This window comes from Embiotoca jacksoni, unplaced genomic scaffold, assembly GCF_022577435.1.
Source record: "Embiotoca jacksoni isolate LCO1_2020_lvr unplaced genomic scaffold, fEmbJac1.0.p SCAF_15, whole genome shotgun sequence".
In the NCBI taxonomy this organism is placed as follows: Eukaryota; Metazoa; Chordata; class Actinopteri; family Embiotocidae; genus Embiotoca; species Embiotoca jacksoni.
In genome coordinates, this window is record NW_027185285.1 from 7,445,731 (window position 1) to 7,459,682 (window position 13,952).

Below are 13,952 nucleotides of genomic sequence, written 5' to 3' on the forward strand. Positions count from 1 at the left end.
TTAGTTGTGATTAACTTTTATTTGGTCACAACAAAAGCCCACTGTGAACAAAGTGTACATATTTAGAGCTGGAAAAAATATTTAAAAAGAAATCACTTGTAATGGTGGTGAATGTGACATTTAGCAGAGCTTTCTGTCAGAAGCTGCCAGGTTGTTTATGAATTGTTTGAACCAAGATCCTGAGTGGTGATAATTTACACAGCCTTTACAAATAGATGCAAATTCTATTTTACATGTTAACTCTTACAAATTAGTCATGATTCACACTTTGTCCTGAAAAGCTATTTAAAAAAAACTACCAAAACCTGCTGTACAAGAAACACAGTCCAGCCTGCTTAGTATTAAAACAAAATTCTCATTCTTTCCAAGCACCAAAGGATGTCAAAAGAACAAGAGATTGTTCAGTTGTGTACACTTAAGATGAGAATATATATATACATACAACATACAAAGTGTATATTTAAGGCCGGCGTGTGTGTTCATTAGGACACGTCTGGTCATCTTTGTGCATTAGGGGAAGTCTTCAGCCAGGAACTGCAGAGTGCTCTTTTCAAGACCCAAGTGGATAGCATCAAGGTAGTGCAGGAACCTGGAGGATGAGGGGGGGGGCAGCTCAGTTAGTCTCTATAAACCCATTTCAATAGACTGCATTTGTATGCATGCACTGTCTTGCATCTTGTTACGCATTAACACATTAAAACAAAACCCATGAATCATCTTCACCACATTCTGCCCGCAGCAGAAACCCAAACCTGCTGCTGCTGACCAGCTGAAAAAAACACCTCTGAATTCTGCCCGCTCACCTTCGCTTTACTTTGCCTTGTTCTTTAAGTTGCTCTGATCTGCAGATGCTGCGAACGATCGGTAAATAGTCCAGAGCGGCTGCTGGTCTGCTGCCAAGTGTACCAAACACTCCTCTCGACATCAGACTCTCCATCACGTCTCCTCTCCGCTGGACCAGCCTGGAACATAACAATACACATTAACTCCATCTACACTGTGACCTGTGCAATGCTTTCTGGGTCACGGTGAAGCAAGTTGACATCGTACAAATGGATGCCATTTTGTGAGGACTCACTGTGGTTGACAGGGGCCGTCCTGAGTGAAGCTGTAACCTTCCCGATGAGCGGCCACAGGCAGGGTGAGTTCTGCTGCAGCTTCTTTTCCCAGCTCCCCTTCTAGTTGTTGGGCTTTGTCCCAGGCCTCCGCTACCGAAGCCCGGCACCTGTGGAAGCTCAGAGCCTCCACAGCCGCCTGGATCTCCAAGACCCGTTCTGTCGCCCGGCTCCACCTGTCAGTCTCGAGCCTCGACTCATCTGTCATCCCATCTTTAATGACTGCACTGACAGGAGATGTTCTTCTGTGGATGTCTCCCCCTTCTGGGGGAAAAAGCAAGGACGAATCCATGTAGGACATGTTGTCCAAGAAGTCAGCTATTGATCCTAGACACTGTGAGACTGGGACACTTTTTATTCGCTCTTCAGGAGTCAGTGGCTTCCTTTTCACCCTTTCTGAAACTAAACTCTCTTCGACTTTCTTTTTGGCTGGAGTAGCGGCCTGCTGCTCGCAGAGAGATAGAAATCCGTCCTCCGAGTCCGAGTCCGAGTGCAGTCCATCCTGGTCTGGTATACAGTGTCGCTTCTTGTTCTTCCTCATTCTGTTGGACACTTTGACTGGACTGTCAATTTCTGAGCCGCCAGCCGACTCTGTCGTGTGCAGCAACGTGGCACGTGACGGCATCGTGTCCGACGGCTGCTCTTTTGGGTCGACAGTATGATGGTCTTGCGAGGCGGAAACAAACTGCTCCGGTGTACGGGTGGAGGTAGTCAGCTGCGTGAGGGGTAGAGGTAAGAGGGTCTCCATGTTGGAGTAGAGTAGGTCAACTCCTCGTCGCCTGCTGTCTGACAGCAGCTCCCAGGAAACCGCGGCGTCCGCCGGACTCTGCTGAAACAACACGTACCCAGTTACACTGTGAACATTCGTACTTGCAGCTTTTCCTAAACACAGGCTCGACTTGGGACGGCCCGGCACGCAGATCAAACCTGAACTCCATTTTTTTTTTTCTCCAAACAAGACATGCAGCCGTCATTGAAGTGTCTCCTACACGTTGACTTATTCGTGGCAGCCCGCCACAATATCAACATGGACTGCCACATACGGATTTGCTAAGTCTTATCATTAAAACTTGGTAAAATGATGTCACTTGAACACTCAGCCCCTCCCTCGCTCCAACGGTGTCTCATAAACCCTGAATAGTCCTCCTCTCAGACCATGATCATGTGCGGGAGGAAGGATTGTTGTTTGCTTTTTCACACATGGAAGTCGCAGATTCAAGTAAGCAGTGAGCAGAGAAGTCATTTCCCGCTGTGCAGAAATGCAGATGAAAATTCAAACTGAATGTGTAGTGCGGGTTAACACGGACCAAAGACCAATGCAGACACCCGTTTCATTAGAATGCATCAGATCTGTTATGTTTCAAGTCAAACTCAAACCAAGGAACCACTAGAAGGTATGAACAGTGAACAGTGAAGACTTTCCGTGCCACTTACGTGAACTACAAAATGGTTGTCAGCCATGTAAATTATAAACACACAGGATTTACTAAGGTAAGGGTCCTTGAAGCAAGTCATCGCTTACACTTACTTGTTATGTGCTACTCTAATAAACGTGGTGGATGAACCATTTTACCCTGAGCAGCTCCCAGATGTCTCTCTCAGGTTGGATGTTCAGCAGGCCCAGAGCGCTCTGAGTGCAGCCGGTGTCACGGAGAGGCAGAGTGGACGGGACGCTCACAGACTTGTCTTCTCCCTCTTTAGTCTCCGACTTTAGTTCAGCTTTTAATGCAAATGAGGAAAAGAAAAATGGTTATTTTAGACAAACTTATTCACATCTACAAAGAAAGAAAAAGACAGCGTAGAGTCGTAGCTATTTATAAGGTAAAACCAGGGTGTGGACAACATTGTTATTCTAACTTTTCCTCACCGTTTTTGCCCCTCTGCACCAACGGCCTTGCCGCGTGGCGGCCTCCTGTGCTGCGAGTCCAGAACTGCAGCTGCAGTAAGCTCTGCCTGATGTCACAGCCATTGAGGCTGAGCAGAGAGCTGACGTCCGATTGGTTAGTCCTCATGTCCTCAGCCAGACACAGCAGCTGCAGGTAGCTGCCCACGTCCAGCTGCAGCAGGGAGAGAGAAGGAAAATCCCCAAAATGACCAACTCAGCAAAATGAACTGTTGATAACTGATTTGATAAGCAACACAAGGTCAAGCCACGTTAAAAAAAAAAAAAACTGATTATGTGAAAGAGTGAGGTGCAGGAATCCTCCACTCACCACTGAAGGCGTTTTAAAATAGATCTCTTCAAAGCTTCCATCAAACATGGTGCTAAAAGCAGGATCTAGAAAACACACAGGATTTAATTCAAAATGAAGGACATGGCAGAGCATAAATATACAATACAAAAGACATGTCCTTCTTGCTTTCTACTAACCGCTGGTAGTGAGGATGACTGGCCTCTTGGTCGTGGTCATGAATGTCTTGACGGCAGCTAGAAACCCTGTGTCCTCGTCAAAAATAACATCCACTTCTTCAAACAGGATAAGTGAAGTTGCCGTCTTCTTGCTGTGGTCTTCGCTGCTCTTCTCTTTGGGGGTCGCAGCTGCAGCGTCTTTAATCTTACTGCCGCCCTCATTTGCTTTCATGACTTTCTTGGAAGCAGCTATAAGAAGAGATGATGAGAATGAGAAAAATAGCAACATATTTACTATTAAAGTCCTGCTGAAAACTTTAAATGCAGGTTATATCATCAAAGAAGTCAAAAACAGACCCACTGAATGCATATTCACCTGTTAGTTCATTTTTCGTAGTGTTGGGTGGCTCCCTGTTGGCGGGTTGACCCATTTTAAAGAACTTAGCTAAAGAGGTTGGAGTCATGCCTCCTCTTTTAGAACCTCTTGGTGACTGGGGATGTTTCCTGGGAGAGGAAACCACCTTGCGAGGGGAGTTAACCTTCCCTGAAAGATGAAGAACACAATCCAAAGTCCATCTTGAAATGTTCCTTGCTGCACACACGCACACTTATCTGAATAAAACAATCCAACAACAACAGAAACACGATTATCAGTGTGCAGAGCGCTGTGCATACCTGGAGAAGATCCAGGCCTGAGCGAGCCGGCGCTGCTGCTCGCGCTGCAGCTGTTGAAGTAGGTGGGTTTGTGGGCACTGACCCCCTGACTGTCCACCTGATGCGACTGAGTGGCTTCCTTCAGCTGGGACAGAATAAGACGGCCACTGCGCTGAGATGAAGCATTCACCTCGAAAACCTTTCATGGGGAAATCGAGAAATGAGGATGAGGACACGGCGACGTATTTATCCACGTTATCAGTGCGTGTGGTGCAGCTATACCTTGAAGCCCAGCTCCTGGGCACAAGCGTAGACTGCAGCGGTCTTTCCTACTCCAGTGGGCCCCGTGATAAGCATTGTATTACACATGTCCTCTCCATTCTGGGAGTTGTCTTCTCTGCAGTCCCAGTCTGAGTCTAGACACAAAAAAAGACAATAAACGTCGGGCAGACAAAACAAACGTGCATCAATAAAAGGGCAGCATTTTTCTCATCTCTCACCGTTGCCGCCTTCCTCTTGTTTCTTGTCTTTCTGCTTTTTTCTCTCTTCTTGGTCTGCGCGGAGTTTCCACTCTTTTAGCCAACTAGACACAAAAGGAACCCATGCAGTCAATATTCAACCTTATATAGTGCAAGTTTCACAACATTTGAGAGGGTGCCTTTTGTTATACATTACGTTTAGCTGACACTTTTATACAAAGCGAGTTGCAACACACCGATGGCACACCATCGGGAGTAATTTAGGTTTCAGTGTCTTGCTCAAGGACGCTTAGGCATGTGGACAGGAGGAGCTGGGGATCGAACCACCAACCTTCCGATTGGTGTGCAACCCACTCTCCCGACTGAGCCACAGCCTCCCTACAACCAGCCAGAGGTGTAATTCCTCACCCGTGCAGCCTCCTCACTGAGGCCGCGTTGCCAATGATTTCGGTGGAGTGCTGGGGCTGATATTTGTCTGTCCACAAAACGTCCTCCTTCACCACATCTACAGGAAAAGAAAATGCAGACTGAGTTTCTGGGGGGGGGCTCAAATGGGTTTTATGCTTGCAGTGACTTTTTTTTTTTAGTCATTTGGTGGCAGCAGAAAACAAGTTGTGAACACAAGCTTGATCAGTACACAGCAAAGCAGAAGGGAGCTGACAATTCAGGTGATAACTGTCATCACGACACACAAAATGTTTTACACTGTCATTCATTAATATATTATTGTATTCATTCTGGTTAAATCAGCTTTAAATATTTGACTATGTGACAAAAATTATAATGGCCAGTGAAGTTCAGAAACACCACCTGCATGAATTTATTCAGCAAATATTTTAAAATGGTACAAATCTTTTACAATCACATCCTTGAGGATCTTGGATGGAAGTTGTCGAACCAGTTTGGGAGGTGGGTTTTCTGTCCCAAAAATGTTCCACATATTTGTGCTCTCTGATTACAAAACACTGACTGCAGTTATGATTAGTTGGACAGGGCCAAAAGTTTCACTCTTTATGTCATTTAAGTCCCTCCTTATTTGCTGATGCCTGTTTTTACGCTCGGCTGATTTTACAAATTTCTTCGTCCCAAAGTAAGAACGAGCAGAAGGTGATTCAGACCAGACAATTTGCGACCTCACCTTTTTTTCCAGCGTCCTCTCCTAAAACCAAGTCATCGATTATAACCACAGAATCCTCTTCACACGGGATGGGAGCAGATTTGACCGAAGGCTTGGCTTTCTCCTTCACCACCTCCTCTTCATCCTCCTCCGCTGGACTGGATCTCTGAGCTCGCCTCGTACGTCCTCCCCTTTTCGTTGGCTCTGGCTCGGAGACCTTTTCTTCTGAGCGGGTGGACCGCTGCTTCTTCACCACCTTTGCTGTATTCTCCCCTTCATCATCCCTCCTCTTCCTCTTCCCTCCAACTGGTTCAGTAGGCAGTGTGGTGCTGGTGACTTTAGTTACAGCCTCTGCTTCTAGTAAGTAAACGGAGCGGTTGTTCAGGATAATTCTGACTTTATGCTCTAATTTGGTGCATTTTAAACTGTTAGTAAACATAAACTGATTCAAACACTGGCTGAAAATGTATGCACCGTCGACAATTTGAACAGAAGTCTGTGTAACTTACAAATGTACAAGCATTTGTGTCACTATTTCCTTCGTACGTGCTATTAATCAAATACAGGACATACATTGGATACAATCAAAATGACAAAGGAGATCGTGTTTATCAATGCTCTGCTACTGCGATCCAACGAATCGACGGTGCTTCAGCAGCTGCTGGTGAGACACTGACCCAATGCTGTGAACTGCTGCTGATGTTCAGAACGCCTCTTCAGGAAGCGAGAGAAGAACATCTGTGCTGGGAAGTGAGGGTTAGAGGTGCTCAACTCCTCCATCAGACGCTGACGAACACTTTCAGAGATCTCAGGTCTCCAGCCCGAACCCTGAAAAAGGAAGCATACTCATCTGCTGTTGAACTCCACTGGACCTCTCACAATGTCTGTCTTTGTTCACTCATCCCAGGAAATGAATGATAAAAAGAATATAAATGTGTGTATTTATGTATACTTGTCCATAATGAGCTTTTGAAGTACACACTGCCTTATTAGCAGCTGTTACCAAGACAAATTTAACAGGACAGGCGGACTCTGGACATTTAGGGACATTCAGGTCATTAGTCTTTCCAACATACCCTTTGACAAAAGCCTCTACGGGTCGGTACTGTCTTCACACAAAGCGAGCCACTAACAGGTGGAAGAGGGTTTAATGTTCGACTCCAAAGCTCTTTCAGATGACACAATGATGAAGACTCAGGCCACGGCAGACTCCAAAGAGGGCAGTCTGTCAAAATGAAACATAAAAAAAAAAAAAACAAAACCTTGATATAAACTTAAACTTCCTTTGTAACTAGAAAAGACTTTCCCTGTCACATGCTGATGAAAATGTGTGTTCGTCTGTGAGGGAACAACCTACCGTTCGGTGGCTGCGTTGTGTGCGAGACCGTCTGAAAGGAGGAACAGGACAGAGAGTAGGCCTCCCTGGTGGCAGCGGTCTTGGCTATATGTTTCCTAAAGGAATCGGGCAAACCGCTCTTCAGGAACTCCTTGCGTGCCCTGAACTGCTCGTCATCCTGGGAGTTGTCAGAGCCTTCGCGACTGCTCTCATCAAAGATGGAAATCACCCCCGACCCCTTCCGAGCAGTTTTCTCTTGTCCCAGCGAGGCCGCTTTGGAGCCAGATGAGGCGGCTTTGCCCAGAACATCATTCAGACTGCGTAAAGGCTTCTGGGTTTTACTCTTCTCCGGAGCCTTCTGTGGAGCGGCGGTCTCGTCCTCCTCCACACAGATGACAGAATCCTGAAAAAAACAACAACAACAAAAAAAGCACATAATATTCTCAGCTAAATTAAAGAGAAAATAGACAACACGCGTGTTTGCCTTCATTTTCATGTTGTATTGTACAGGTCACTAATTATTTAGGGTTTCGGTCTGTAACGATTATCACCTAATTGCAATTATTCGAGCTGAATGTAATCAGTTTGCATCATTGTTAGAATCGTTTCCATTGACTTCTATAAAAAAAAAAAAAAAAGCTCGTTGAGACTAACAGAAATGTCACATTTAAATCACTACTTCCACGTTGTTTTGCCCCGTTTGAGGTTTGACTCTTTTAAAATCACATCATCTCGCTGCGACCTTCTTCTTCTGCTGCGATTTAATGTCATGAGTGAAAAATGTATGCCACCGTAGTACGTTGTTTATTTTGATTATTGCTACCTATCAATGACAGTATTTCCTTTTTATAGTTCAGTAATAGGCTTCATTATTTAGGTCACACTTTCCTGTGCAGTTTTTGTTTCCAAATACTAGAAGGAAAACAGAAAAGTAATTTAAAGTTATTTGCATGATCCAAAGTTAAATGCCAAATAAATGGCATATCTTCTTTATAATTATGTGTATCAGTACACTATGATTAAATTTATACCATAATAGCGGCATGAAATAAACAAGAAAAAGACATTCAGGTTTTGTGGTCAGTATATTACTTTTGTAGGCTTTAACAGCAAATTCTCAAATACTGATCTGAGACTGGTTCCCAATAAAGCATTTTTTTTTTTTAAACTCTACTTCCATTTACAAATAAGAGTGAGAAATGTATTCGGCATCACATCCCTTAAGGATGAACTGAGCACACTTGTTTGCTGCACACCAGTTATTTTCACAACCACACAGTGGACAAGATGCTGTTTGATAATGAACTGTGCATTGTTACAATATGTTTTTTCTCGATCTATGTCTTCACCAAGACTGAGACTGTAATGTGAACAAGCTCAAGGTGTACTGATGTGTTTTTAAGTCTTTAAAAATGTTTAGAAACAAGCCAAATAAATAAATCTGATTACAGGACTCTCTGACGGCCTCAACTCTACCTCCTTCAGGTCAGAAAATTCCTGCTCTCACTATGATATTGTCAAGAAAAAAAAGAAGAAGCATTTTCTTGCTGGGCGTTTACGGTACCTCATCTTCACGGTAGCTCCTCTTGATGGCGGCATCATTTCGCGATGAACGCCTTAACGCGCCCTTCTTTCTCTGGCTTACTTTGGCTTTTTCCACCAACATCTTTGCCTGTTTCCTTTTTTTAGACTCACTTGAAGTCTGAAAAAGACATGATGAGGAGCACATTAACTCTGATAATGTTTAAATACTCTGCTGCATGTCAAAACAGAACAACAATTCGGTACATTCAGAATTTGCCAAAACAAACGTACTTTCAAAGACGCATTTATGCCACTTCCAGCTTCGGTCTCGGACATGGAGACATTTTTATTGAGTCTAGTGAATTTAATCCTTTAAGAAAAAAGGACAACAATTAGAACATAAAAAAAAACAAGCACATTGAAGTCATTCCACATGTGCAACTATTAAATTAACTGTACGCATTTGTCACCTGATTGGACTTTCTTCGGCATCAGGTGGGCACACCATCTCCACGACGAAGACACAGTGTTTGGACTTGCGTGTCTTTGGGGTGGACATCTCCACAGGGCTGTCCAGACACACAGCCGGAGTGACAGCATCCTTTGACTCATTTTGTCTCCTGGTTTTCCTGACAGGAGTCGTCGGGGTGGTTTCGGGTGCTCGTGTAACTGCAGCCTCTCGTCTGGATCTCCTCACTCCTGCAGTGACGGGAGGCTTCTCATCAACATCGATAACCGTGGCCACGGTCTCTTCCACTGCAGCAGCAGGTGAGGTGGTCAATGCCTCCTTTTCCTCTTTAGTTGTTTTTCTGCTTCTTCTTGCAGGTTTCTTCTTAGCTTCTTTGTTTTGGTGAGAGGCAGCAGGGCTTTGCTCCACAGAAGGTGGAATTACTGTGTCCTCCTCGGCATCTTTGTCTGCAGCATCCAAAATCTTCTCTTCAGGTTGCTTCTGCTTTGTTTGGCTCTTGACAGATCTGGTTTTGGACCCGTCCAGGCTCGGCTGTTTGAAGGCAGACATGAACTGCTTCTTCTCCACATCACTGCACTTTGGAGAGGATTGGCTCTCGAGCACCGCCAGCTCTAGATCCTCCTCTTGAAGAACGACATTGGACTTCCGTTTGAAAGTCAGAGGAGGAGGAGGTTGGTGCGCACCCTCTGTGCGAGGTGATGAAATGACTTCTGCGGGGCTGTTCGGTCTTTTTCTCCGGTTGAAGATAGAAGCTAACTTTCCCAAGGCTGCTTCTTGTTTGGGTGAGATTGTGTGCACTTCAGCCTGAATGGTGACAGTTCGGGGTGAAACCTGGACAGATGGTTCCCCACAGCGCACATTTCCTTCAGCTTTGAAGTTGTCCATCTGGTCAGAGTCCATTTCCACTCCCTCGGTTTTGCTTTCATCTGGTATGACTTTAATGTCATCCTGACTCTGACTGCGCACAAATTCTTCAAAAGATATTGTGACTGTGCTATTGTTTAACTGAGAGGCCTCATCCGCATTGACTTCCATGCTAGTATCACACAAGGAGCTCTCTGCTTCTTTCCCCTCTGGCTCCGAGTGGTCTGCCTCCTGTAGCTGCCTCCTCCGAGCACCTCGTGCTGCAGTTCTGACCAGTTTTGCTTCGTCAACTGGAGATAACTCAGTCGTGTTCGGTGTTGGTTTGAGTTGGATACGTTTCCCACATTTTGAACCTTCTTCATCACTGGCAGTCTGAGAGGCATTCATCTCTGATAGTCCTGCAGTGACACAAGCCTCGGCACTGAGCTGGGCCAGCAGAGCTGCCGTATCGCTGCCGAGGACCTCAACGCCGCTGACTGCTTTTGCTGCCGAGTCTTTGCTCTCGTGTGGTTCTTCTACAACCAGGCAGCTTGCATCCTCAGTTTTGGCCGCCACATGTTTCCTTGCAGCTTTGTTAGCCTTTCTACTCCGTTTCTGTGATGGCTGCTTCCCCACCTCTGGGTTGGTAAGTTTTTCTGCAGAGGGAGACCCCTGACAGTTTTCTTTAGATTGTTCTGCTGAGCCGGTCTTTTCTTTACAGGACGGACCCTTCCGGCTAAAGTAGTCTCTGATGTTGTTGGAGCGAGGAGGAGAAAAGGGTTTCTCCATAGGCTTGGCCACGGGAGAGAAATAGTTTGTGATTGTCTTGACAACAGGACTGGCATCATCTTTGTGAGATTTCTTGCAAGGCTGTGAAAGAAGTGACAAAGTAAATCAAACATGACAATACATAAGAAGGAAGAAACACAATTTCCAATGAAACAGGTAGTGGATACTATACAAAGCCCAAAGTTAGGGGTGAGTCATATTGTTTTGTTCACAGTATCATTTCTAATTTAATTTTAAAAAAAATTAATACGGTGACAATGTAAATATTCCAACTTGTTGACATAATGACATCATACAGTTAGGCTGCTTTATAATATGACATACATTGAGTGTATTAACTTACGCACAGCAGCAATAAGTAATGCTGAAAGCAGTTATATTTTATACAGAATGTGAATCTCACTCTAAATTACTGTTGTCGTCGACAAACTACAGAACTAAGAGATCATTTTTGTTTAGTTTTTACGAAACATTTGAAGGCAAACTTTTACGTTATGCTGAAATATAAAACTATGACACTCATTTCATTGCAATGGTATAGTCTTGAAGTTAATAATAAAATAGTTTTCAGCTTTTCGTCTTGTTTTCAAGAATATTGTTATTGCAGAAATACCCCAAAATATTGTGATATTATTTGAGGGCCTTATCACCCAACCCAAACAAAAGTGTCATTAAAATACCTTGGTGTCAAAGTCCTCGATGATAGAAGCCATAGCCACAACACCAGCCATTATTTGAGGAGACCTAAAGCAGAAGAAAACACTGTTTTGCACCACAGCAGGGTTTCCCCTGACATGATCACACTTATCTGCAGAACCTAAGTGTTTTTTTCAGAGCAGCTGAATCCCTACAGCTTTACTATAAAATTAGTTTAAAATTCCTCCAGAAACGAAGGAAAACTCTTGCACAGGTCTGAAAGAGCAGTAAATCACAGTGTTAATGGCCTTTCCTGTAGGATCAGTGGCCTAAGAGGCCTTCAATGTAAACTCAATGGTTGACAAATCGATTCCTGCAAAGGAGCTTTATCTACCTTTCTGTCCTATTCGTCATGTCCCACTTTATTATTATTATTATTATTATTATTATTATTACCAGAAAGAGGCAACAGATCCATTAAAATAACTGGATAAGGATCATGAGATGGTACCAGTGATAGTTGGACAGAAACGTTTTTCTGCCACTTCCATACATTTAATAATAATAATAATAATAATAATAATAATAATAATAATAATAATAATTAAACAGTTTTTAAACAAAGTCTCCAAATCGTTCAAACGAACAAATTCAATGACTTGTTATTTACTCAAAATCAGCCGCCACAGTATCTGACTGTAAACACTGTACAGTAGGCCCTACACAAAGTGAAGCAAAGGCAGTACGAAAACGTTCATTGTTCAAATATTCCTCCACATCGTGGTCGAGGCCAACAGGTAGCGAGTAAAACGATATTGTTCCCGACACGGTGAAACTTTTCCCTGTGAAGCCGAACAGCCACAACAACAAAGGGAAAGTAAAACACTCACCGATAGCCGAACTTGCTGCAACGTCGAGACTGTTTTCTCGCCTTTTTCTTACTCCCTCCCTCGTGTGTGCGACTGACCACCGAAGGTAAAAGTCATGGTGTGAAGAAGAACAGCTGTTTGTTGCCAGCAAAACGTCTGAAAAGTTTTATTGTGAAACAACAGGCTAGCAGACTTCACCAGGCGCTCGTCTCACAGCAGCTCCGCTCCTCGCAGCCGCCAGAAGTGCTCCTAACATTTTCCGCGCAGGACTCGGACGCGCGGCCGCAAAGCGCAGGAGGTTACGCGGATATTTCCCCGAGCAGTTTCCAGGATGAATTCAAAATACATATCTCTGTGGCATAAACTGCCCTTTCGAAAACGCGCCAGTCCGCTTATGAATGAAGAGCGCCAAACGTACGCGTACCCTCGGCGTGACACAGTTCCACCAATCACAGGAGACAAAACACGGTCGTCATCGTATGACGTAGCTTGCCCATAACAAAGATGGCGTATGGTGCGCAGTTTAACAAGGAGAGGGGAAATCTACAGCTCCCACTACTGGCTGAAAAAGTCACTCATTCACTGTGCAGGAGTAGTAAAAACCTGTCAAATTAAAACAGTAAATTGCAGTGACAGTAATAAAACTATCTGCAGTAGTCTGTAAATTCTCTATTACACGTCCGAAAATAGTGGAAAAACGTCAATAAAAATGTCCCACAGTTCAAGATTAGTGGTGAAAAGTAACAAGTACAAAAGTAGGCTACTTAATAATTTAGAGGCGCTTACTCTGCTTGAGTATTTTCATTTGATGCTACTTTATATTTCCACTGCCAAAGGGAATTACTGTAATGTGTACTGCACTACATTTATTTGACAACTTTAGGGCCATAAGGGCCTTTTAAAATACAATACTTTGTTTAATGTTACACCAGCGCATTCCAACCTGTTTGGCTACTGATGTCTTATAAAAAGCACATATCTAACCAAAATTCAATGAACAGATAGTTTGTGTGTATTTTTTTATTCTTTCCTCTCCCAATAATTATCTGAGAACTCCTTACATTTATCGACTGTCCCTGGTTATAAAACTGGAAATCAAACTGGCTCCACCTGCAGCAGCTACAACAGTAACATGCTGCTATGACACTGACACTTCAGTTTCAAAAATGTACCGATCATCTTCAATAATACATCGAGGGACCAAAGCGGTACTTTAATTTTAATACTTAAACTACAATTTGTTGCTAAAGCTTTTTTTATTATAGGTTTTTTTCATGCAGAGGTTTTTTACTTGGAATTGACTGTTTTTAATTTTCTGTATTGGTACTCATACAATAGTTCTTCCACCACTGCTCAAGATGATTTTATTCCTTCAAAGGTCTTTTGTTGGGCCAACAGTCCAAAACCTAAAGATCTACTCTTATATTGAAAAGTTGAAGCTAGTAAATGTTGAAGCTGGTAAATTAATATTCAGGGCAACTAATAAGTGACTAACAACTTCAGCTACACACAGATTGGTTTAGGTTACTGACAGTGGGGCTACATGGTCATCAGCAACACACATTAGTCAGCATCAGTAACCAAAAAAATAACTTGTATCCATGTTTGACTTTCACTGATGTGATGGACCACAGTTTTTCCAAGCTGTCACACTGACACATTATGACACACAATGTTGAGAAGCATTGTTTTTCATCCAGCTGTGAAATGTCTGTTTTTTCTGAATGATTTACTCCTGTTACTTACCTAATACTGTCATATTTGTATTTTT

The 13,952-nt window shown here is 43.6% G+C and overlaps 1 protein-coding gene across 1 annotated transcript; it reads right to left on the reverse strand.

Annotated features, from left to right (window-relative positions):
• Nucleotides 1-16: 16 nt before the first annotated feature.
• On the reverse strand, nucleotides 17-12,554 carry atad5a (ATPase family AAA domain containing 5a). The gene is made up of 21 exons (XM_069149250.1): nucleotides 12,203-12,554; nucleotides 11,357-11,420; nucleotides 9,046-10,757; nucleotides 8,867-8,945; nucleotides 8,616-8,753; nucleotides 7,073-7,454; nucleotides 6,792-6,940; nucleotides 6,393-6,543; nucleotides 5,737-6,072; nucleotides 5,007-5,103; nucleotides 4,620-4,702; nucleotides 4,402-4,535; nucleotides 4,141-4,318; nucleotides 3,842-4,009; nucleotides 3,487-3,714; nucleotides 3,329-3,393; nucleotides 2,983-3,172; nucleotides 2,689-2,834; nucleotides 1,079-1,944; nucleotides 804-962; nucleotides 17-589 (listed from the first exon to the last, which is right to left on the reverse strand). Exons 2-21 carry the CDS (start codon nucleotides 11,405-11,407, stop codon nucleotides 511-513), a joined length of 5,391 nt encoding a protein of 1,796 aa, XP_069005351.1. The 5' UTR covers nucleotides 11,408-11,420; nucleotides 12,203-12,554; the 3' UTR covers nucleotides 17-510.
• Nucleotides 12,555-13,952: the final 1,398 nt, after the last annotated feature.